Genomic DNA, 23,568 nt, shown 5'->3' on the forward strand with positions numbered 1-23,568 from the left:
CCTGGGCCTGGCCACATGGCCTCTATTTGTCCAGAGGATCTGGAGATAAACACTGAGCAGCTGTCCTTTGTTTTCATTTAATGTTCATAGTGACCTATTCTATAGATGACAAAATTCTCAGAAGTTAACCTGCCCCGGGTCACCCAGGTCGTGGGGGAGAAGCAGGATCCATTCTGCCTCCAAGCGCCACCTCTCTCTCCCTCTCTCGGGCTCAGGGCAGCTGACACGGGCACGGGGAAGGTCAGGGGACAGGGGCCCGGACTGCGTGACTGTCTCGTGCGATGGACGGCCAGCGCGAGAAGCTGGATCCATAAGCCGTGCTGATTCCCGCAATGGTGGTTTGGCTTCTTCCTTAACCCATCCCGAAAAAACTCAATTCCTCTGACAACTCTCGAGTATTCTCCATGAGGCAGGCAGTCTTATCACATCCACACACCACACTTATGCTGAAAGCTCTCTTTAACGAGTTTACCTGTCTGAACTGACAGACCAAGGGAGTTCGTGTACCTTCTGGTCTTTGTCAACAGTGATTCCTAACCACGCTGTTATTCTTTCAAAATACATTTTATTCGTGGCACATGGAATTTAAAGTGAAGCAATTTCTTTCCAGAGAGAAGGTAACCCCTGACAGACTAAAAAATTGAGCAGATATGTCACAGCAAAAATACCATTCCCAGTGTAAAGAGGTCAATAGGAATACTCTCCACCAAGGAAATGCCTTTCTTCACCGTGCTGACCACAGTGGACACTTGGTTCAGCTGGGGGAACCCACAGCACTGGACAGTCACGGACGCCATTAAGTCAGGGTCATCTCGACACTGACTGGCCCTTCCCTGCCGTAGCAGAGGCGGAGAGGTCACGACCCCCATCGCTCATCATGGGGACCCGGGGGTCTGGGAGGCGGAGGATGGCTGGGGGGAAACACGAGGTGAGCAGGCTCGCGTGTGAGCCTGAGAAAACCCTCAGACTTGGAGGGCCTCCAGAGTCTCCATGACAACCCTTCATCAGCAGATTAGAGCCACGGGTTACCAGAGGGTCCTTTTAAAGCATCTGGAAACACGCCTATGTTAGTAAGTCAGAGAAGATCTGCACTTTCTGAAAAAAATCAGTTTCTCGGGGCTTCCCTGGTGGCGCAGTGGTTGAGAGGCCGCCTGCGCGATGCAGGGGACACGGGTTCGTGCCCCGGTCCGGGAGGATCCCACATGTCGCGGAGCGGCTGGGCCCGTGAGCCATGGTCGCTGAGCCTGCGCATCCGGAGCCTGTGCTCCGCAAGGGGAGGGGCCACGACGGGGAGGGGCCACGACGGCGAGAGGCCCGTGCACCGCAAAAAAAAAAAAAAAATCAGTTTCTCTCTCAGAGATTCTTTCACCTAATGTTCTTCTGGCTCAGAACGAGCTCTGCAATGTTCACGCGCATCACTCCCCAATCCGTTAGCTCTGCCGCCCTGTCTCCCCTTCACTGTCCCCCCACCTCATCCCAGCACTGGGTCCTGCCCCAGAGCGCTGCTCTCCTCCGGGCCCCCCGCACCCTCGCGCCTACAGCCTCTGTCACTGCAGTGGGTCCCCCAGTTCCAAAAGGCACTCCCTGCACTGAGGCTGTTTCTGTCCTGTCAAGATCATGCTGTTTCTTCTTTCTAACCTCAGATGATGGGGAGTATTCACGAGGAAGGCTCAGCGAGTTTGTCATCTTCACTAGTCTTATTTGATCCTAACATGGGCATGTCGCACATCACTTCGGAATCTGTCCCCAACCAAACACTGATCAAGGCAACAAAACGAGTGACAGACTGCAGAATTTTCCATTTCTAGATCTAATGGATTAAGCTAAGTCTTAGCTTCTAGAATACAGCTTCCGGGGACTTAGGGCAGGTCAGTGATGCTGGTGTCGCCAAGATCAATTCCAGAGTACAGCTTGCCGTCCTTTGCGGCCCCCCAGGGCATGGATGTGGAGGTCCACTTCACCGCCCAGTCTCCTGCTTTGTTGACCAAGATGACACCACCTACACCTTTGACCTTTGACTTCATATAACCCAACGACGCGTCAGCGGCCTCTTCTAACGTCTTTCCTGAAAACAATGAGAGGTTGAGAAACAACACAAGTTACTGAAAGGAATCTGATGGGAAAATTATTTACAGTATGAAAAACCAAAGCGTCTTAACGAAGATTCCTAGTGAGTGATTTCTATTTCAACGTCTCAGACAAGGACTCTCACCCTACAAGGCCCTCCCTGCGCTGGATGAAGCTGCCTTTTCTCCCACACGCAGGCTCAGAGTCTCTCTACCGCCCCCAGGAGGCAGAAGGCAACCAGTATTCCAAATGCTCTTCTTTCCTGACCCTAACAGAAGGGGCGTTAACCTGAAAGCAACGTCTGCAGCAAACAAGAAAGGGTTTCCCAACCCTCTCCGTCGATTTATAAACAGCTCCTATCCCCTCACAGTCAGGCGGCACGGCCTTGTTCCACGTACCCTGCTCCACGTGGAAGAGGGTGAGTCGGGCCAGATTCACCTTCAGGATGCTCTCTCCGTGCCCTGTTGTTGAAACGGCTCCAATATCATTGTCAGCATAACCTCCAGATCCTGCTCAAGGAAGGGAATTGTTTCTAACTGAGCGGCAACCGTCAAGAAATTCAAACACTTATTACGAGTCCAACGCTACATAAATATTAAAGGTCAAGGTGCACCGGTGAGCGCCGTGTGAATAATACCCTGAGATGGGGATGGAGGGCATGTCGGGGAGGCAGGCCTAGCCTTCCCAGGGCAGCGACACCAGGGCAGCCCCTCCTCTGCCCCCAGCACATCCACCCAGCGCACAGGGTAAGACAGATACACCCCTCCCCTCCCCCCACCACCGGGAATTAAGCCAATGTGCTCCGAGGTTAACGCGAGGAACACTTTGACGTGCAGTATCCCGTAGCGGCGGTGTGTCACCCTCATGCCACTCAGATCTAACAACTGCAAACTTAAATTCTCAGCTTTCTTAGTTTGCTCATTGGAGCCCATGCCTGGGAAAAGGCTTCGTGTACTTAACCCTTTGGGAATAGTCTGCAGCTCCTGAAACGGATCAGAGAGAAGACAGAGGCACCGGGGGTACTGCGGCGGCTTCAGTACCCCAGCTCCACCTCCCTCCCGAGTCCTCCACGCCCTCCCCAAAAACACAGCATCTAGGAAACAGGTGTCTGCTGGACACGCCACCTTCTGCACGTGCCCTGGGCGACCCCCTCCGACCCACCGCCACTCCCAGAAATTCTAAAGCTGCCACCAGGAGGAGGAGGAAATGACGGAAGAAAGAAGTGGGCGTGGGGGTGAGGCGAAGACCGGAGAAAGAGGACGAGAGGACGGGGGAGGGCAGGGGCAGGGGCAGTGATCATCCGTCCATCCCACCTATACACGGCGTGTCCCCGACGCGGCCCAGCATCTTGTTGACGATGCCCCCCGTCGAGGTCGCGTAAGCCACATTTCCTCGGCAGTCCATGGCAACGGCACCCACGGTCCCCAAGTTTCTGCCAAAAAACCAACAAAGAGTGGCTGAAGATGAGAGACACTCCCACAGGTGACAGGGTAGCTTAATACACTTCTATGTTAATGGCACATGGGACACACTTTGATTCCAGCATTCCCCACTCATGGAAACGGCAAAGAAAGCCTATTTGCATTACATTCTACACGTCAGTTAGACTGCTGGACATACCTTTAGCCCTCAGCTCTAAGGGTCCATCCAATCCCAGCACCACCATTTTCTAGCTGGGTGATTGAGTTAAGTTTTACCGCGCCTCATTTTTCCCATCTATAAAATGGGGATACAAATAACTGAGCGCATCTCAGACTTTCGTGTGCATCAGCATCCCTTGGATCCTCAGCACCTCCATCCAGAGACCCCGAGTTGGCAGGTACAGGATGGGACCCAACATCGTGTACTTCTGACAACCACCCGGGTGACGCTGCTGCTGCCTGTCCGCACACCCCTTTGCCCGTTTCATGGGGCTTGCTATGAAGATGAAATAAGTTGACATTTTCTCTAACATTTTATTATAAATTTGCAAGTCAAAAAAGTTGAAGCAATTGTACGCTAACAGCCGTACACCCACCACCCCGGTTCTACAGTGAACTATATCTTAGGCACTGTTCTAAATGCTGGGACACAGCAGAGAACTAAATGGACAAAGTACCTTCTCCCATGGAGCTTGCATTTGGGGCACAGGGTGATGGAGCAATAAGGAATGTCAGGCTTTACTGAACAGCAATAAACTATAGCCTATAGCAGCACGTGCGACACGTGATGGTGGAGCGGTGCTGCTTTCTAAGGGCCTCTCTGAAGGACCGAGGGTAAGCCATGCTGATTGCTGGGGAAGAACATTCCTGAAGCAGGACATGCTTGCCAAGTTCAAGGAACTTCAAGGAGGCCACTGTGGTTGGAGAGAAGAAAGCCAGGGAGAGTGTACAGCAGGGTCAGAGGGACGGCCAGCAGGCAGACCATGAGGCTTTGACAAGTGGGGTGACTGTACATCCTGGTTTCCCAGGACCGCCCTGACTTATGCCTGTTGTCCCGGCTTAATGAATAGTGCCCCTTTCACTCTCAAAGCTAAGTTCCAGTTTGAATACTGAATCATATGGTCATCCTACTTACAGGCCATTGGAAGGGCGTTTAGTCTGAGTGAGGTGGGAAGACGCTGGAGAGTTTGAACCGAGAAGTGTCACGAGATGAGTTGAGTTTAAAAAATAACCATTCTTACCACCACGCCCATCACCGGCATGGCTAACATGAAACAGACACGGTATCAAGGATGGGCACAGAGGTGTGGGGACCACGACCCTCACTCACTGCTGCTGGGCATGTGGGCTGGCAAGGCCACTTTGGGAGGCCACCCACGGGGTCTCCTAAAACCGACTCAGCCAGTTTATGCCCACATTTCTGTCCAACAGAAACGTGGAGGTAAGTTCACCACGAAGGTGTACAGAATGTTCACGGCACCACTACTTGTAATAACAGCGAACTGCAAATGACACAAACATCTACCCAAGTAAATGACTTGTGATACACTATGCTTCAGTGAAGGTGGACTCTGCTACACACGACAGATCTCAGAAACGTAAGAAGAGGCACCCAGAAAAGCACGTACTACACAGTCCCACTCAGATAAAGTTCCAAAACAGGCACCACTAGCCCACGGTGCTGGAAGCCGGGCAGGCGGTTTCCTTGCGGGGAGGGCAGTGACGGAGGGGGGTGTGTGTCGGGCTGTGTGCTGATTACATGTGTGTCCACCCCGTGAAAGTGCATCCAGGGCTCCAGATAGGATCTATGCATCCGGAATGTGTGCTATACTTCTACAGAGAGTCATCTTAGGGAAACCGTTCCGGCCATTGTGTGTGGACTGAGGGAGATGAGAGAGGAAACAGAGACCCCTTAAGAGGCTTGAGAGGCAGTGGTTTGTGTCGGGGTGTTTCCAGAGGAGAGGGTGGGAAGGAGGCTGGACCTGGGACATTTTGAAGGCAGAGCTGACAGAATTTGCAGGTGGACTGGATGTGAGAGAGAGAAATCTAAGGCAGAAACTGAAAGGATGCAAGAAACACTTATTGAAAGGTGGAAGACTGGGAAGACGTTTTTTGCTTTGTGGTGTGTGTGGAGTAGGGTTGGGTAGGGAAACAAGTTTAGTTTTGGACAAAAGCTTGAGGTACCTGTTGGGCAATCACATGGAGAGGCTAAATTGCAGCTAGAGATGTAGCCTGGCATTCAAAGGACTAGAAAGAGAAAGCTGGTATCCTATTAGAAGGAAACGGGAACCCTATCTCCTATCACTCACAAAAGCCAACCCAGATAGCTAAGGACCTAAATATAAAACACAAAATTCTTCAAGGAAATCTAGGCAGCTGTATGTCTCAGGGTGGGGATGGCTCCTAAGTTTCTGGTCTTACAAACTACACAAGAAGAGGGAGAGTACTACTGATCACAAAAAAAACGTTCAAATGGCAAAAATACCGTAAGCAAAGTAAAAGCAAATAAAAACAACAGATTTGGGAATTTTGTTTTTAGCAGAGAAGACAGCCTTAAGATTGATAAGAAGAGGACAAAACAACTAAAGAGAAAAAATGATCACAGGACAAAAACAGGCAAATTCCCGGAAAAGAATGACCCATAAACAAATGCAAAGTATCCAAGCTGGTGGTTGTCAGGGAGGAGCAACGGCAGTGACGCGAGCCCCTCCCGCCACATAAGGAAAGAGGTGCCCTGTCACTGCTGGTGGCAGCCCCCCAACACGTACAAGGAAGGGGTTGAGGCAAAAATACAAAGGCAAATGGAGGCCCACACACATGCAATATTTAGAAATAATAAAGATGTTCTATCCTCTTACCGTGATAAATGTATCTTGAGAAATACGGTAAAGCTATGGTTTTCATCTGACTGGAAGCTGACAAACTACCAATGATGACAATTTATTAACATGCGCATTTGCGTCCTTTGTTGATCAGCTGGTGATGGCTGGATGAGTGGGGAACAAACCACACACGGACACATATACAATCATAAATTATTATGTATTTATTCCATAAAATTAATTTTCATTGCCTTCATCTCAAGGGGCATTGATCACGTTCTTATGATCAACATTTCCATGTAACACGCATTCTACTGGCAATGTGACAACACAACTTTTCTTTTCTTTTTTTTTTTTGCGGTCCGCGGGCCTCTCACTGTTACGGCCTCTCCCGTTGCGGAGCGCAGGCTCCGGACGCGCAGGCTCAGCGGCCATGGCTCAGGGGCCCAGCCGCTCCGCAGCATGTGGGATCTTCCCGGACCGGGGCACGAACCCGTGTCCTCTGCATCGGCAGGCGGACTCTCAACCACTGCGCCACCAGGGAAGCCCAACACAACTTTTCTTGAGCGATGTAGTTCTTAGGAAGTTTTTTTTTTTTTTGCGGTCCGCGGGCCTCTCACTGTTACGGCCTCTCCCGTTGCGGAGCGCAGGCTCCGGACGCGCAGGCTCAGCGGCCATGGCTCAGGGGCCCAGCCGCTCCGCAGCATGTGGGATCTTCCCGGACCGGGGCACGAACCCGTGTCCTCTGCATCGGCAGGCGGACTCTCAACCACTGCGCCACCAGCGAAGCCCTTAGGAAGTTTTTAATTAATTTTAACTTGGAGAAGCTTCACTCTGCTGAGGCAGTAACATTGGAACTATATGTAAAACTCTTAAAGCAATACTTAGATTTGGAAATGAATGTTGATTTTTACATTACCACACTCAAATGTTACACGGGGTTACGTTTGATAAACTGTTATCACAGAAGATTTTACTCAATATTTTAATTTGATCATTTAAATCACAATCACTTACTATAGTCATTTTTGTCATCTCTTAAGCAGTGTTTAAATCAATGCAGAGTATCTTAAATTCTTCTTTCAAATTTCATTGCTGGTATATTACAAAGAAAACGGAAGATAGCAGTACGTTGCTCGATTTTGTTCAAATCTCTCTACAAATGATACTTATACTTCGATTTATAATGAACAGAAAAACAGCCTCTAAAGAAACTGGTTTCAGGATCCTTTGTACATGACTCTTCTTCAAGTCAGGCAAATCTTTTTGTTTCCTTTGTTTCAATTTCCTTATATTTTCTGCAGATGTCACTTTTCTTGCATATTTCCCATGCACTTTTGGCTTTGTTTCTCTAAATTTAAAAAAAAAACAACATTTTTAATCCTTTAAAAAATGTTAATAGCCAAACTTAGATTTTTTTTTAAAGCTTCTGTTAAGCTTATCAATGGAGAGGAATAGTTCAGACTAAGTCACTGTAAATAGTGCAAATTCAAAATTAATGTCACTTTCTGTCAAAGTCCGTGATTTGTTCTTTAAGGAACTTCTGCAATTTTTGCTGAACTCTTCTTATCTAAATTAGATTTCATTACTTCAACAGCATTTAGTTGGAATTCCCCCCCACGTCTCTCTGAGGTCTGTTATAAGGTCAGATGTGAGTCTAATTAAGCTGTTCCACCTTCGGCCACATCTAGAGTATCTTGCAGTGGACCCTCTACTGTCTCACAGCATCACCAGTATTGGCGCAGCTGAGGGCATGTCTCCTAGAAACAAGCTCACGGTGAGCTGGCCGTGTCACACAGGATACTTCTGGACTCTTGGCCAAAGTTCGTGCTTACATACCTTTTATTCACCTACCATGTTAGCTCCATTATCACGGGCTTCCCTTTTAAATGTTAGTTTTTCAACATGTTTTCTGATCATGGTACACTCTAGCTGAACTGAGTTTTTAAAACTTCATTATGATTTCATGTCTTGCTTAGATACTTATCATTAGGTTTTTTTTCCTAATTACGTTTTGGCATTTTATCAAAACTTGAAATAATTTTTATTAACCCTAGAAATTTCCCATTGTTTTCCGTAAACGTTGTGTTGATGGGGTCATGAAAAGTACCATTACACTTGTCCAGACATTATTATTCTTTCAAGAACATTACATCTATGTTTTCTATCTGTGTCTTTTCTGGTTATCAACTGTTTATTGTTTATTCAGCCTTTTCCCAGCGCTTCTAATAATTGCACGTGTCCTTTTTTTGGTGTATGATTACACCAAATTGCTTTATGATTAGCAATTAAATCTCCCTTTAGTAAAGAACATGAAGTTGTCGGGATTTCATCTGAATTGTTCAAGTTGTGGATTTGGTGAGAATACTATTCCTAGTAATTTTCATTGTTTTGATAAGTAATTAAATCTTCATTGAACAAAGAATCTGTAATGTTCTCTTTGTGAATTTTATGTGGGTCATCCTGGAAGAAGACTGCTTACTTTTTTTTTCTCTAATTTTTATTCATTTATTTATTTTTTGGCTGCATTGGGTCTTTGTTGTTGCTCGTGGGCTTTCTTAGTTGCAGCGAGCAGGGCTTCTCTTCATTTCGGTACGCAGGCTTCTCATTGTGGTGGCTCCTCTCGGTCTGGAGCACAGGCTCTAGGCACGTGGGCTTTGGTAGTTGTGGCGTGCGGGTTCAGCAGGTGTGGCTCCCGGGCGCTAGAGCTCAGGCTCGGTAGTTGTGGCACGTGGGCTTAGTTGCTCCGCGGCATGTGGGATCTTCCCGGACCAGGGATTGAACCTGTGTCCCCTGCGTTGGCAGGTGGATTCTTTACCACTGGGCCACCAGGGAAGTCTAAGAGTGCTTACTTTTAAAGCAGACTGTTTCTTTGAAGATCTTTTACTTCTTTTCTTCCTTTTAGCTTTTTTTTCTTTTGTGAATTCCACTTTAGTATTCTTTTTCTGTCAAAATCTTGACTTGTACACATTTTCAGTAATCTAGGAATTAGAAAGTGAAATGTAACTATACCGAGAGTGTACAAAGTTAGAATATATTTTCATCAAAGTTAAGGGCAAATGCCCCCAAAGAGAATAAAAGTAATTTGCAGATATAATTTCAAAAGTTAGTTTTTTCCTAAAATTTACAAAATTATTAATATGAAAGTCTAAACATCAACTATAATTAATGAATATAACATCTTAAATAAAAATTACTTTAAAATTTCAACATTTAAAAAAATTTAACTCAACCTTAAGTATTTTTATAAGAATAAAACCATTCATAAGTCTAATATTCAGTGTCCATTTAGTTGCCAGCATAAAAAATTGGTTCCTCATGCAGGTTCTGTCTATACCTGTGATGTCCAATACAGCAGCCACTGTCTGCATGTGGCTGAGCACCGGAAATGCAGGCAGTCTACAGTGAGACGTGCGGTCAGTGTAAAATACACGGCAGATTTGGAAGATCTAGCATGAAAAGATGTAAAGTATCTCATAAATAAATTCTTACACTGATTACATGTTGAAATGATAATATTTGGGGTGTACTGGGTTAAATATATTATTAATTTCACTCATTTCTTTTTACTTTTTTTTAAAATGTGGCTACTAGAAAATGTTAAATTACATATATGGCTCTCAGATTTCTATTGGACAGTGCTGGTCTAGACCTACATATCTACAAATTTAAGAGTAACAGGAATCAGCCCTCATGTGCCAGTCTTGCAGATACCGTACTAATTCATGAATAACTCTAGAACCACAAACTGAAACATGCAGAAAGAAAAAGGACACTGTGCACTACTGGGAAACAACACTTCGTTATGCAAGAATTTGTTTGACAAAGTATTGTCTTTTTCTCTTACCTAAGTCCTTCTGCTGTTCAAGTCTTCCCCACACTCCAAAACAGGGTCTATTTCTGATGTCAGCAGTGGCATATTCCACAAACCTTTTGACTCAGGTGGTCTTTACTTCCAAGACATAGAGCAAGAGATGCAGAGAAGCACTTCCCTGGGGGCTGAATGATATTTGTCACAAGAGTGGATGATGAGGGCTATGGGTAATGCTGTGTCACTGCTGAGTGACAGAGATGCCCCATGGATCTGCAATACACCAACTGTTTTGTGTAACTGTGATATGAGGGTCATCTAAAGCGCAGGGCCCAGGGCAGGAGCCCCTCTTGCTTATATCGAAGAGCAGTACTGGCTGGTGGAGATGTGTGTTGTTGCAGAATTTTTGGAAAGCAATGTGGCAACATCTATTAAAATGTACACGAACCACTGATAAAGCAACCCCATTCCTGTGACTTTAGCCTATAGACACAACAGCACACTCTGTAAAGATTATCAACAGCTACCAACATATGGCCAATCTTGTAAAACAGATTCCTAACCTGGGGACACACTAGAATTACCTGGGGAACTTTTTTCTAATGGACTTGCCTGGCCTCTCCACCTCAGCTCTACTCAATTCGATTTTTTTTTTTTGGCCATGCCATGCGTCATGCGGGATCTTAGTTCCTCAACCAGGGATCGAACCCACGCCCCCTGCAGTGGAAGCCTGGAGTCTTAACCGCTGGACCACGTGGGAAGTCCCTAAATTAGATTCTGTAGGGAAAGGGCTCAGACATGTAGATTTTGAAAAAGCTCCCTAAGTGATACGAAAGTATACCTCTGGTTAAACATTACAAATCTAAAAGGGTATGTGGAGTTAATAGATTATATTCCATTATAAACCTCCAGGCCACATTCAAATTTTATTTTTCAAATTTTGCTTTAAATTAAGGGTCCTTTTATTTGGTATTTTTGAATTGGTAACACAGAAAACCATAATTCAGAACACATGATGAATTCACTTATAAGGGCTGTACTGATTTCTCTGCCCTGTGAAAGGGCGCCTAAGTAAGTTCATGGGGTGGTCTACATCACAGAGAACCTGTGCAGTGTACCGGAGGTAACAAACTCATCAAGAAGTATGCAGGTAATCCATACCTTTACGCACGGCATTCGCCTATTGAATCATGCTGGAGAAGGAACTCTTAGCTGAATCTGAGTTACTATTCAGAGCAGTAATAAGTGAGGTTAAATTTCAGAGTCAAAAGAGCAGTTTTTCCATTACTTAGTGTGAACTATTTTGTACAAAAACTGAAACGACCAAGTGATATTTGACTTATTTAAGAAACGTGGATAAGCAGACATGAGTCCCACTTTCACGTGCGAGTAACTCGCAAAAATGTGAGCCACAGATGATACTTACTTTTGGTAGTCTGATTTCTGAAGCTTTTCGTTTTCCAGACGCTTTTTGTTTCTTTCTGTAACCAGCTGTTCTCCAGGAATTGTTGGAATCCCACTGGCTGCTGCAAATTTTGCTGCACCTCGGTCAGTCAGAAAGCAGTGGGGTGTCTGGAGCCAAAAAGAAATGGGAAAATAGTTAGTTTTGTGAAAAAGTTAAAATCTTTTCAGCGGTTCCTACTGTGTGGAAATCATTATTCTCTCTGGGTACAGAGCCTCAAAAATGCAAATTCCACTGGCTTGCTTTCCTGAATGATGAAAAAAGCCGAGCTCTCCGAGTTTTTGTATTTTCAGAAAAACCCAGATGATGGAATATTACTAGGAATTCAACTTACATATGATCTTAAGTTTAGAGAATTTAATCCATTTTTATTTCATACACGCTATTTATTTATCTACATATCTATGTATGTAGGTATATATTTATTTGCTGCACCACACAGCTTGCAGGATCTTAGTTTCCCAACCAGGGATCAAACCTGGGCCCCCTGCAGTGGAAGCGTGGAGTCCTAACCACTGGATCGCCAGGGAATTCCCCCACACGTGCTATTTAAACAGTTGGTCTGTTCAGTGTGTGTGTGTTGTGTTCCATGTGTTGAAAGCAGGCTGAAGAAAATACAGGAAGATAACATGAAAACATGAAGATTATGTGAAATGTCATCACTGGTTAAGTGACCAGGAGTCAAATTACATCAACAGGGTCAGAGTCTTGGTTTCCTTGAGACACTTAAATAACATTGTTTTTGTTCTTTCAATTTCAGGAGAACAGCGATCTCAAGTATTTCCCTACAAGTCCGAACCCTTGTAGTCACTGAAGTGCAGCAGTGACAATTCCTTGGGAAAACGGTGCTTTAGTCCCACATACCTTTTCCATAACAAGGCGCGCGACTTTAATGGGATTTGCGACACAGCGGACTGCAGACACCGCTCCTGCAGACAGGTCTTTCCCATTCATGATACTTGCATCCATTTCAACTTCACCATTTTCGTTCAAGACAGATCCACAACCTAAAATCAAAAAGAAGCCGAAAAGCAAGAATTAAGAATTTAGAGATGGCTTCAGAGTTTCCCCTAAGCTGCCTACTTTAATTCATCCTCTGCTCCATTGTCAAAGGAACGTTTTTAAAAACACAGACCTGGCTTGATACCCCATGACCTACACAATAAACGGTATGAAGCCCTTCCTGATCTGGCCTCTGACTTACTTTTCCAGCTTCATCTCTTCTCCTTGGCAACATTTTACTGAAATATTAGGTTTCCCTGAATGTACCATTAGCTCTCATTACTCTGTTCTCTTTACCACTAGCAACTTTTCTCCAACTTTCTCTGCCTAGATAATACTTGTAAGCCTAGCTATTCTTTTTTTTTTCTTTTTTTTTGCGGTACGCGGGCCTCTCACTGTTACGGCCTCTCCCGTTGCGGAGCACAGGCTCTGGACGCGCAGGCTCAGCGGCCATGGCTCACGGGCCCAGCCGCTCCGCGGCACGTGGGATCTTCCCAGATCGGGGCACGAACCCGTGTCTCCTGCATCGGCAGGTGGACTCCCAACCACTGCGCCACCAGGGAAGCCCCCTAGCTATTCTTAAACTCTCTGTGACTCAGTTTTCTCAGAGGGATAAGAACAAAGCTCAAGAATATTTAAAGGAGTATAAAAATATCCAGCAACTAACAAGTGTTTGGTATCTAATAAGAAATTATCAGGCTCACGAAGAAACAGGAAAATATGACCCATAATGAGGAGGAACAACAAATAGCAACAGACTCAGAAATGACATAAATGATAGAATTATTAGACAAAAATGTTAAAACGCCTGTCATATGTACCAGAACATGGAAGAAAATATGATAAGGACCCAGAGAGAACTCCTAGAAACGAAAAAAGAAGTCTGAAATGAAAAATACACTGGATAGGATTAACACCAAATTAGACACTGCACAAAAGATGAATGAACTTGAAGACACAGCAAACAGAAAGACTGAAAAAAAAATTGAACAGAGTTTATCACTGAGCTCAGGGACAGTTTCAAGCAGCCAGTATATGTGTAATTGGAGTCCCCAAAAGGAGAGGTGAGATAGAGGTACAAAAAAAATATTTAAGGAAATGATGAATTTTCAAATTTGGTGAATACTATAAATTCACAGATCCGAAAAGCACAGCAAACTCCAAGGAAAAGAAACATGGACAAAACTACACACAGGCACATCATGATCAAACAGCTTAGTGCTAATGAGAAAGAGAAGATCTTAAAAGCAGCCAGAGAAAGACACATTAGGTACAGAGGAAAAAAGAAAAACGATAGCATACTTCTTGTCAGAAACAATGCAAACCGGAAGACAGAGGAGCAAGATCTCTGAAGCCCTCAAAGAAAAAAAACCTGTCAAGTTGGAATTCTACACCCAGTGAAAGCATCTTACAAAAACCCAAAACAAACACGTTTATAGACATAACAAAAGTTTAAAAAAAGTCATCAATAGCAGATGTGCAGTATAAGAAATGTTAAAGGAAGTCTTTCAGGCAGAAGGAAAATGACAGCAAAGAGCAATCGGGATTCCCCCAAAGAATGAACGCTGGATATGGCTAATAGGTGGATAAACAGAAATACCTTTTCCCTTTATTTTTACAATATCTTTAAAATATAACGGTTTAAAGGAAAAATAATAACAGTGCATTAGGCAACTTATACACATAAGTAAAACATATGACAACAGTAGTACAAAGGCTAGGAAAGGGGAAACAGGTGTATGCTGTAAAAGGTTCTTATATTACGCATGAAGTGGGATATTACTTAAGGTAGACTGTGACAAGTGAGAGAGATATACTATAAACCCTAAAACAACCTTTAAAAAAAGAAGTCGAGCTACTAGGCCAACAAAGGAGATAATATGGAATTATGAACATTCAATTATTCCAAAAGAAGGCAGAAAAAAGCAGAAAAAGAGGAAACAGGGAACGATGAATAGACTGGACAAATAGAAAACAAACAGCAAGGTGACAAAGTTATGCCTAACCATATTCATGATCACATTAAATGTAAATGGTCTAAACACCCCAATAAAAAGCAGAGATTGTCAGGACTTCCCTGGGGGTCCAGTGGTAAAGAATCTGCCTTACAACGCAGGGGACGCGGTTCGATCCCTGGTCAGGGAACTAAGATCCCTGAGAAGAGAAAACCCACAAGCCACAACTAGAGAGAAGCCTGCACACCACGACGACGAGCCCGCGTGCTGCAACGAAAGATCCTGCATGCCTCAGTGAAGATCCTGAGTGCCGCAACTAAGACCCGATGCAGCCAAAAATAAATAACAAAATAAATAAATAAAAAATAAATAAATCTTAAAAAAAGCAGAGATTGTCAAATTGCACAAAAAGATAGGACACAATTACATGCTGCCAATAAAAAAATCCACTTTAAATATAAAGATGCAAATAGGTTAAAAGTAAAACTGGACAAATTATACCATGCCAAAATGAATCAAATGAATACTGGAGGCAAAGTATACTTCACAATAAGGAACATTAAATAATAATAAGGACATTAAGTAATGATATAGGGGTCAGTTCACCGGAAGACAACAATCTATATTGTAAACAACAGTTTCGAAATACATGAAGCAAACACTGACAGAACTCAAAGGAGAGATAGACGAATCCAGTTACAATTAAAGACTTCAATACTCCTCTCTCGTTAATCAGAAATGGACAATCAAGATACAGAAGGTATGAACATTACCAATGAACTTGACCTTATTGAGATTTATAGATCTTTCCATCCAACAAGAGCAGAGTACATAGTCTTTTTAAGTGCAAATGGCCAAGGTAGAACACATTCTGAGCCAAAAACCAAACCTTACGAAGTTTAAAAGAATACAAATCACACAAAGTATGTCCTCTGATCATAACAGAATTAAACTAAAAATCATTAACAGAGAGGTATTTAGAAAATCCACAAATTTTTGGAAATTAAGCATCACACTTCTAACTAACCCATGATTCAGTGAGGAAGTCACAAGGAAAATGAGAACACATTTTGAACAGAATGAAAATTAAGGCAACCTGTAAAAACATGTAAAAATCAAAGCAGTGCTAGAGTAAAATTTTAAACATTAAATGCTTGTATTAGAAAAGAATAGTCTCAAATTAATGATCTAACAGGAAAAGAACAGTAAATTATTTCCAAAGCAAGCTGAATGAATAAAGGAAACAATAAAGATAAGTCAATGAAATTCAGAACAGAAAAAGAACAAAAGAAAAAACAGAAAAAGGGACTTCCCTGGTGGCACAGTGGTTAAGAATCTGCCTGCCAATGCAGAGGACGTGGGTTCGATCCCTGGTCCTGGAAGATCCCACATACCGCAGAGCAACTAAGCCCGTGTACCACAGCTACTGAGCCTGTGCTCTAGAACCTGCGAGCCACAACTACTGAGCCCATGTGCTGCAACTACTGAAGCCCAAGTGCCTAGAGCCCATGCTCTGCAACAAGAGAAGCCACCGCAACGAAAAGCCTGCGTACTGCAACAAAGAGTAGCCCCTGCTTGCTGCAACTAGAGAAAGCCCATGCAGCAACAAAGACCCAACGCAGCCGCAAACAAACAAATAAATAAGAAAAGAAAAAAACAGAAAAATTCACCAAATCCACCCCCGAAACTAAAACTAGTTCTCTGAAAAGAACAATAAACTTGATAAACTCTAGACTGACAAAGAAAAAAAAGACACGTTACAAAACTCAGGAATGAAAGAGGGGACCTCTCTACAGACCATAGAGACATCAAAAGCATAACACAGAAATGTTGCAAATTCAGCAACTTAAACCAAATAGAAACATTTCTTGAAGGACAACTGACAAAACTCACTCAAAGAAGAAATAGATAACCTGAATAGTGCCATGCCTATTAAAGAATTTCTTAGAAATTAGAAAGAATTTCTTAGAAACTTTCCATCAAAACAAACAAAAAAACCAATCTACCAAATATTTACAAAGAAATAATAGCAACCTTATACAAACTTCGAGAAAAACAGAAGAGGGAACACTTGCCAATTCATCATATGAAGCCAGCATCACCTTCATTTCAAAACCAGACAGATGTTATAAGAAAATAAAACTATAGACCCGTATCTCTCATGAACATTGATGCAAAATCTCAAGAAAACACCATCGAATCAAACCCAGCATTCACATATGTAAAAAATAACATGTCACAACAAAGTGGTGTTAATCCCAGAGAAGAAAACCTGGCTCAAAATTCAAAAATCAATCAGTCAATATTCACCATATCAAAAGACAAAAGAAAAACCACATGGTCATCTCAATAGATGCAGCAAAAGGATTTGATAAAACTCAACATCCACAGATGATTAAAAATCTCAAAAAAGTAAGAATAAGGGAACTTCTCAACCTGGTAAAGGGCACCTATAAAACCCTACCACCAACATCATACTTAACGGTGAAAGACAGTGCCTTCCCCCTAAGACTGGGAAAAATGCAAGAATTTCTGCTCTAACCACCCCTATTCAACATAATATTGGATGGCCCAGCCAATGTTAGAAAAGAAAGAAAAGGCATAAAGTTTGGAAAAGAAGAAATAAAATAGTCTCTATTTGCAGCTGACATTACTAAAAGTTACAGTAAGCAAGACAGTGTGGTGTTGGTGAAAGAATTTGACAAATAGATCAATGGAACAGAATAGAAAGTCCAAAACAGATCCACATAAATATATAAACTGATCTTTGACAAAGGAGGTGTGATACTTTGATTTATCATAATTACATATTTTGATCTTCATCCAGGTACGGTTCACAGCTGCCAAACCCTTTGGAATTTCCTAAGGGATTAGAACAATGCGAGCATCTTTTGTTATAATATTTGGTCTTTTGCCCTCAGTTCCTGAAACCACTTCAGATCCGTACAGGTGACCTGGGTGTCCTGTTACTCATAACAAGCAGTTTTCAACCAAAACCAAATTTATGTTAATGAGGTAACTTTTGAAAACCCCCTAAAGGTCGGGGGGGGGGGGCTGGTTGCCACTGGAACCAACCAGGATTAAAGGGCTGGAACTTTTAGTCCCACCCCCTGATTTCTGGGGAGGGGAGGACTGGAGATTGAATCAATCACCAACTGCCAAGGATTTCATCGATGATGCCTAAGTAATGAAGCCACATTTTGTGTAAGTGTTGAAGAGCACAGAACAGAGGCAAGGGGACAGAACAATTACTAAACATCTGCTGACTAACTGGTTAAGATTTCTTGAAATTCTTTTCTCTGACAGATGTCAGGTAGGTGGTGTAATTCCCTAGAAGCGTCTTAATCCCTAGATCTTAGGTTTTCTACTTCAAAATAAAAAGGAAATGATGTCTTCCAGCACGTTACTTAAACTTTTTGTGCCTTCGTTTTCTCATCTGAGAAATGAGCGTAATAATAATTACACCTGACTCATAGGACTCTGTGCAGATTACATGAGTTAATCATGCAAGTGTCTTAGACCGCTGTTGGTACATAGTAGACACTCGTGGTAGCTATGATGATTATTACTCTAAAAGAGGACTGATTTGAGTGAAAGAAGCCAAACACAGAAGAATACACTGCTTGTGACTGCACTTATGTGAAATTCTAGAGAATGCAAATTTATGACAAAAACAGAGCAGTGGATGCCTGGTGCTGGGGCTGGGAGGGGGGATTAACTGCAAAGTGGCAGGAAGGAATGTTTGGGGGAGATGGAAATTTATTTTTTTATTTATTTTTATTTATTCATTTTTTGCAGTACGCAGGCCTCACACTGTTGTGGCCTCTCCCGTGGCGGGGCACAGGCTCCGGACGCGCAGGCTCAGCGGCCACGGCTCACGGGCCCAGCCGCTCCGCGGCACGTGGGATCTTCCCGGACCGGGGCACGAACCCGTGTCCCCTGCATCGGCAGGCGGACTCTCAACCGCTGCGCCACCGGGTAAGCCCCCGGGTAAGCCCCCGGGTGATGGAAATTTTAACATCTTGGTTGTAGTGTGGTCACACAGGTATGTACATTTTTCAAAACTTAAAATGGGTACAGTTTATGGTACGCAGTAAAGAAAGGGCACGTGTGGGACTGGGGATCAGAGTAGCAAGCTGCCTTTGAGAAGGCAAAAGCACTAGTGAAGCACATTACAGCTCTGGGCGTCTCCCAAGCAGGGCTACCATTTGAGTTAGATGTGTCTGTGACCCTGGTAGGTATAGGGCAGGTGCTGTGGCAGAGAAAGCAGCAGGGGAGAGTGCTCCTGGGATTTGGTCTCAGCTCTGGAAGGGGGCAGGAACCCCACGTACTTCCCCTAGAGCAAGAGCTCCTAGCAGTGGTGTACACAGAGCTCCAGGTGGAGCCTCTCAGGAGGGATGAACTGCAGCGGTCAGCGGGCTGAACTCTGAGCCCTTTGGCTGGTTACTACTCCTGGTCCCTGGCCGTTAACCCCTTGCACTGACAGCTGGGCTGTTCTAAAGAGATTAACCCTATGGCTCTGACAACAGGAAGCTGAAGGGTGGATGATTAACGAGTGGGCCTTTGTGGGGTCAGGATGTGTGGAGGTGACATTTGGGTTTGCCTGCAAGAGCCTGAGGCAATCCTCACTGTCGTCCATGTCCTGGCTCATAAGGCACTGACACCCCCTGGCAATCAGAGAGCTGATGCCCTAGCTTGGGTTCAATCCCTAGCAACTGACCCTTCAGTAGATACAGCGGATTGGATGCATGGAAAGAGTGGCCACCACAGAGCTCGGGTGGGATGGCATATTGCCAAAGATGTCGCGTTGCCCTTGAAACACAGTGACTGGGTTAATGCAATCACAGCATGTCCTGTGTGTTCTAAACAATGCCCATGGCAACTGCCAAAGGAGTCTGAGGCCACCCACCAGAGCTCCTAACTGGTAAGGGATTGGCAAACCGACTATACTGGCCTCCTCCCTCTGAGACAGGGCTCTAACGTTCCCTGGTTTGTGTGGTCTCCACATCTGGCTTAACCCAAGCTTTCCCCTGTCCCCATGCAAACAGGCCGCCACTGTTAGGGGGTTAGAGAAGCTAAGTACCATGTAGGGGTACCCTCATCAAATAGATAGTGACTGGGGTCACATTTCAAAGACTGGATTGTGATATGCAAGGCTGGGGAAAAGAACATGGCACTGAATGCAGGTTCCATCTCCTCTATAACCCACAAGCAGCAGGGCTGAGAGAAAGGACAAATGGAATGTTAAAGCAGTACCTTAAATTACTAACAGATAAAGCCACTGTGGCTGGGTGTACTAAAGTACTGTCCGAGGCTTTCACACATCTGAATGATCAACGAGTAGGGCTGTTGCCCCACGTCCCAGACTGGGGACCCCTACGGAAGCACCGATACCAAAAAGGTATGTCAGGAAACAGCCGTTGCCCTGACTTTTACCATGGATCAACGTGCTACGTGCTACCAAACTGCATCACACCTGGGAAAGGAGATTATCTACTGGAATTTGCACTGGGACACTCTACCAGGATGGGTGAGGGGGAACTACTCCATCTCCACTGGGTTCCTGTTGTCCTGCCACAAGCTGGGCCTGCTGAAATGCATTATACCTGGAATGGAATGCGCACCACTGGAAAAGAGGAGAAGGTGAGGGTTCTGGTCTCATGTATCCTGCCACCAGTCCATCTCCTCAAGCCTGACAGCACTACCTCCCCTGGCTAACATGTACGGTATATAAAACCAGGTCAAATTCCTAAGGCTGCTGACCTCCCTCTCAAGGCCAGGTGGGCACGTTCTGTTTCCCACTGGAATGGTCTTTTGGCTGCTGTCTTTGAGCCCGCCATTGGCCTGCAGCACATGACAGCACACATAGAACCTCCTACTAAATGCGCTCACCAAGCCTTGAATGACAGCCAACAAAGCCCGTTCTTCCAGCACACTGAAATGTCTCTAATGAGACCAGCTCTCCTCCAAAACAGAAAGACCTTGGCCATCATTACTGCCTTGCAAAGAGGCACCTAGGCCATTATCCAAACAGGATGTTGTGTGCTCATACCCGATGAGTCTGTTAATGTGTTGCCTTTATTAAATCACAGGACACAAGTGAACGCTCTTGAGTGATCTGGCTCCCAGCCTAGGGGACTTAGTAACAATGGTCTGAATCACGAGGCTCTCAGTGGAGAAAGGTATCCGTGGTCTGGGGAATTATTGGCTCAACCCGTGTTTTCTTCTGTATGTGCCTGATGCTGTGGCATCTGCCTCCAATGCAGCCAGACAGCCGCCAAATGAGCCACCCGTTATTGCCCGCTCAGGGCACACTGTGGAAGAGAAAGTGTGTGAGACGGTAAGAGCCGGTCGCGAGGGGTGGAGCGCTGGGGCAATCGGAGTCCCCTCACCCCTTCCTCTTTCCTTGGAGTGCGCTCTCCGCTTGTCTTCTTGCACCAGAAGCTGCCCAGGACACAGCCTTGAGATGTGGTGTTGAGACCATCTGGACGGTATATGTGACTGAGCCCAGATAAGGCCACTATATAAACTTTTAAGATTCTGGTGGGCATGGACAGAGGTCTATTTATCCTGCAAGGCAAGCCTCTTGTGTAAGTTCCCATGCTTATTAAACCTGCCACCGACCAATCTGGAGAGATCTGCCTTTTCCTGTGGTCTCTCCCTGCCCTCCCTGTATGGGGGACTGATTCAAATTACACCCTGAAGCTCCCAAGGTTGCCACCCAACAGTAGTCTACCCTTTTCCCCCACAAAAAGATGTAATAAAAAGAAGCCTCTTGGGGCTTCCTTGGTGGCACAGTGGTTGAGAGTCCGCCTGCCGATGCAGGGGACACGGGTTCGTGCCCCGGTCCAGGAAGATCCCACATGCCGCGGAGCGGCTGGGCCCGTGAGCCAAGGCCGCTGAGCCTGCGCGTCCGGAGCCTGTGCTCCGCAACGGGAGAGGCCACGACAGTGAGAGGCCCGCATACCGCAAAAAAACCACAGAAAACCAAAAAAAGCCTCTTGGTATGTGAATTCTAGAAAGCAGATTAAAGAAAAAAGGGGGAATAATGAATTTTAAAATTCTTTAGAGCAACTTGGTCAACAGGTAAGGAGAGAAAAACTAAATCTTTTCAGCATATTAGATTTTACCATAAAGCTGAAGAGATTCATTGACACTTTAGAGAGGTTCTATTTATCTGGGGGTAGAAGCTTAACCCGGTTTGGCATCAGTTACCAGCTGCAGTGCAAATTTACCTGCGTTGAACTCGGGATCATCTTCCAGGACGGTCACGGCTCCTTCCACAGCGTCAACTGCACTCCCTCCCTCCTTGAGGATGTTGTAACCCACGGTGGCGGCTTTGACAATGCCCTGGCGTACCCGCTCCTTGCGGTCCTTGGAGATATTGCTGGCTCCGCCACCGTGGACCACGACGACGGCGGGGTTCATGGCGACGGATTCTAGGGATCAGGAAGACGAAAGCGTCCTTTCAAGCGGGTCCAAGAGAACCGCACGGGGCTTAAGTCTCCCGTTGGGGACAAGGTCCAGTTTCTATGCAAGGAGGGGAAAGCCCTCAGAATTTACAGCCTCAGGCAAATTCCTGAGACCCAGGGAGTACGGAGGACAGAGGCGGCTGGGTTTGAACTTTGCAAGTAAAGCCCAGAGCGCCCTTCCCCAGCCCAGGGCACCTGCTGACTTCGCGGGGGCGGTAGGATGCTCTGCGCCCCAGAGCCCGCGCCCCCTCCTCGCCCACTGACATCGGGCTTCCGTTTCCCCGGGGAACCCCGGTTCCTGTCCCGTGCTGGGCCCCCGGCCGGGATGGCATCTGGGGTCGCAGCTCCAGCCTTCCTCCCCGGCCCCACGTCGGGCCTCGGTTTCCCTCGGTTTCCAGGGGCGGCCTGAGGGCTGGATCTCGCCAGTGCCCTCCCGCCTCCAGCCCCCGGCACCGGGGAGTGTGCCTTTCGGGGTCTCGGGTGGCGACTCTCTCAGGACCGTCGACTTACCGAGGACGCCGCAGGAGGCGGACGCCGGGGCTTCGGGCTTGGCCAAGCCTCCCGGTCGGCCTCGGAACCTGCACAGTCCAGTCTCTCCAGTCGAAGCCGCTCTGGAAACCGCTGTGCCCGCAACCTCTCTGCCAGCAACGGCTCCGCGCCTGCGCACGAGGGCGGGGCAGCGCGCCGCGGAGAATTACCGTAAAGCCCCAACGCGCCGCCGCGGCGCAACCCCTCTGCCGGCCTGGCCACTGCGGATCAGACTCTCGAGGCCCGGCTCCTAGGACAGGGGCTATGCTGGCCTTCTGTGCACGCGAGCTTCCTAGTGGGATGCGGGGAACTCCTCCTCCTCCTCACGAGGCGGAGGGGTGGTGTTGATGGCGACATGCAAGAAGCGATGTGCCGCTGTTTTGTAATTGAAAACTGAAAAGCACCGCTGCACGCACTGAAGTCCTTCCTCTGCCCGAGATGTTTTGCAGACTTGCTAGTTATTCTCTTCCTTTTAATTGTGTCTCCCCGTAACGTTTGGTAAAGAACAGAAAGATAACCTCCGTAATCGGTCTGGCTCTGTGCCTGGGCTGCACTGAAGGGTCTGAAAACCCCTCCTCTGAGTCTCAGGATCTCAGCTCTAAATTCCTTCAACCACAAGTGACCTAATTTTTTTGTGACACTTTTCCTCCTCCCTGCCCCAGAGCCTGAAAGGCTCTGAACCCCCTAGATGATTGATTGTATTCCCCCGGAGCTGCCCTAGATTACTGTTACCATAGTGACCTTCAAATAGAAGTTTGCACTTCTACCCAGTAAAACAACTGCAAGGTACTAGATTAGTGACATGAACCAAAGGATACATTATTCTGTTACGTAAAATAGCGGCAAAAACTTACGGAGCCTGAAGCTTTGAATTAGAAGAAATAAGCAGCGGGCATTGTGCAGAGAGAACTCAGTCCTTTTCTAGTCCTGCCTTTTCTCCAAGACCACAAGGCATCAGCAACCGAAGTTATCTCACTGACTTTCTGACCGCTCTAACACAGCCCCACATCCGGCAACTGCTATTTATG

General features: G+C 45.8%; 1 protein-coding gene and 1 long non-coding RNA gene across 2 annotated transcripts; both read right to left on the reverse strand.

Annotated features, from left to right (window-relative positions):
- Positions 1 to 545: 545 nt before the first annotated feature.
- On the reverse strand, positions 546 to 22,769 carry ASRGL1 (asparaginase and isoaspartyl peptidase 1). The gene is made up of 7 exons (XM_024749041.1): positions 22,523 to 22,769; positions 21,776 to 21,979; positions 12,448 to 12,590; positions 11,548 to 11,693; positions 3,381 to 3,499; positions 2,466 to 2,576; positions 546 to 2,065 (listed from the first exon to the last, which is right to left on the reverse strand). The coding sequence occupies exons 2-7, from the start codon at positions 21,966 to 21,968 to the stop codon at positions 1,860 to 1,862; spliced, it is 918 nt and encodes a 305-aa protein (XP_024604809.1). The 5' UTR covers positions 21,969 to 21,979; positions 22,523 to 22,769; the 3' UTR covers positions 546 to 1,859.
- LOC112402247 (uncharacterized) lies at positions 7,068 to 9,827 on the reverse strand. The gene is made up of 3 exons (XR_003003687.1): positions 9,648 to 9,827; positions 9,163 to 9,291; positions 7,068 to 7,661 (listed from the first exon to the last, which is right to left on the reverse strand). It is a non-coding gene; the product is annotated as an uncharacterized LOC112402247 (long non-coding RNA).
- Positions 22,770 to 23,568: the final 799 nt, after the last annotated feature.

The sequence above is a fragment of the Neophocaena asiaeorientalis genome, unplaced genomic scaffold (genome assembly GCF_003031525.2).
Source record: "Neophocaena asiaeorientalis asiaeorientalis breed wild unplaced genomic scaffold, Neophocaena_asiaeorientalis_V1.1 scaffold43, whole genome shotgun sequence".
Lineage (NCBI taxonomy): Eukaryota > Metazoa > Chordata > Mammalia > Artiodactyla > Phocoenidae > Neophocaena > Neophocaena asiaeorientalis.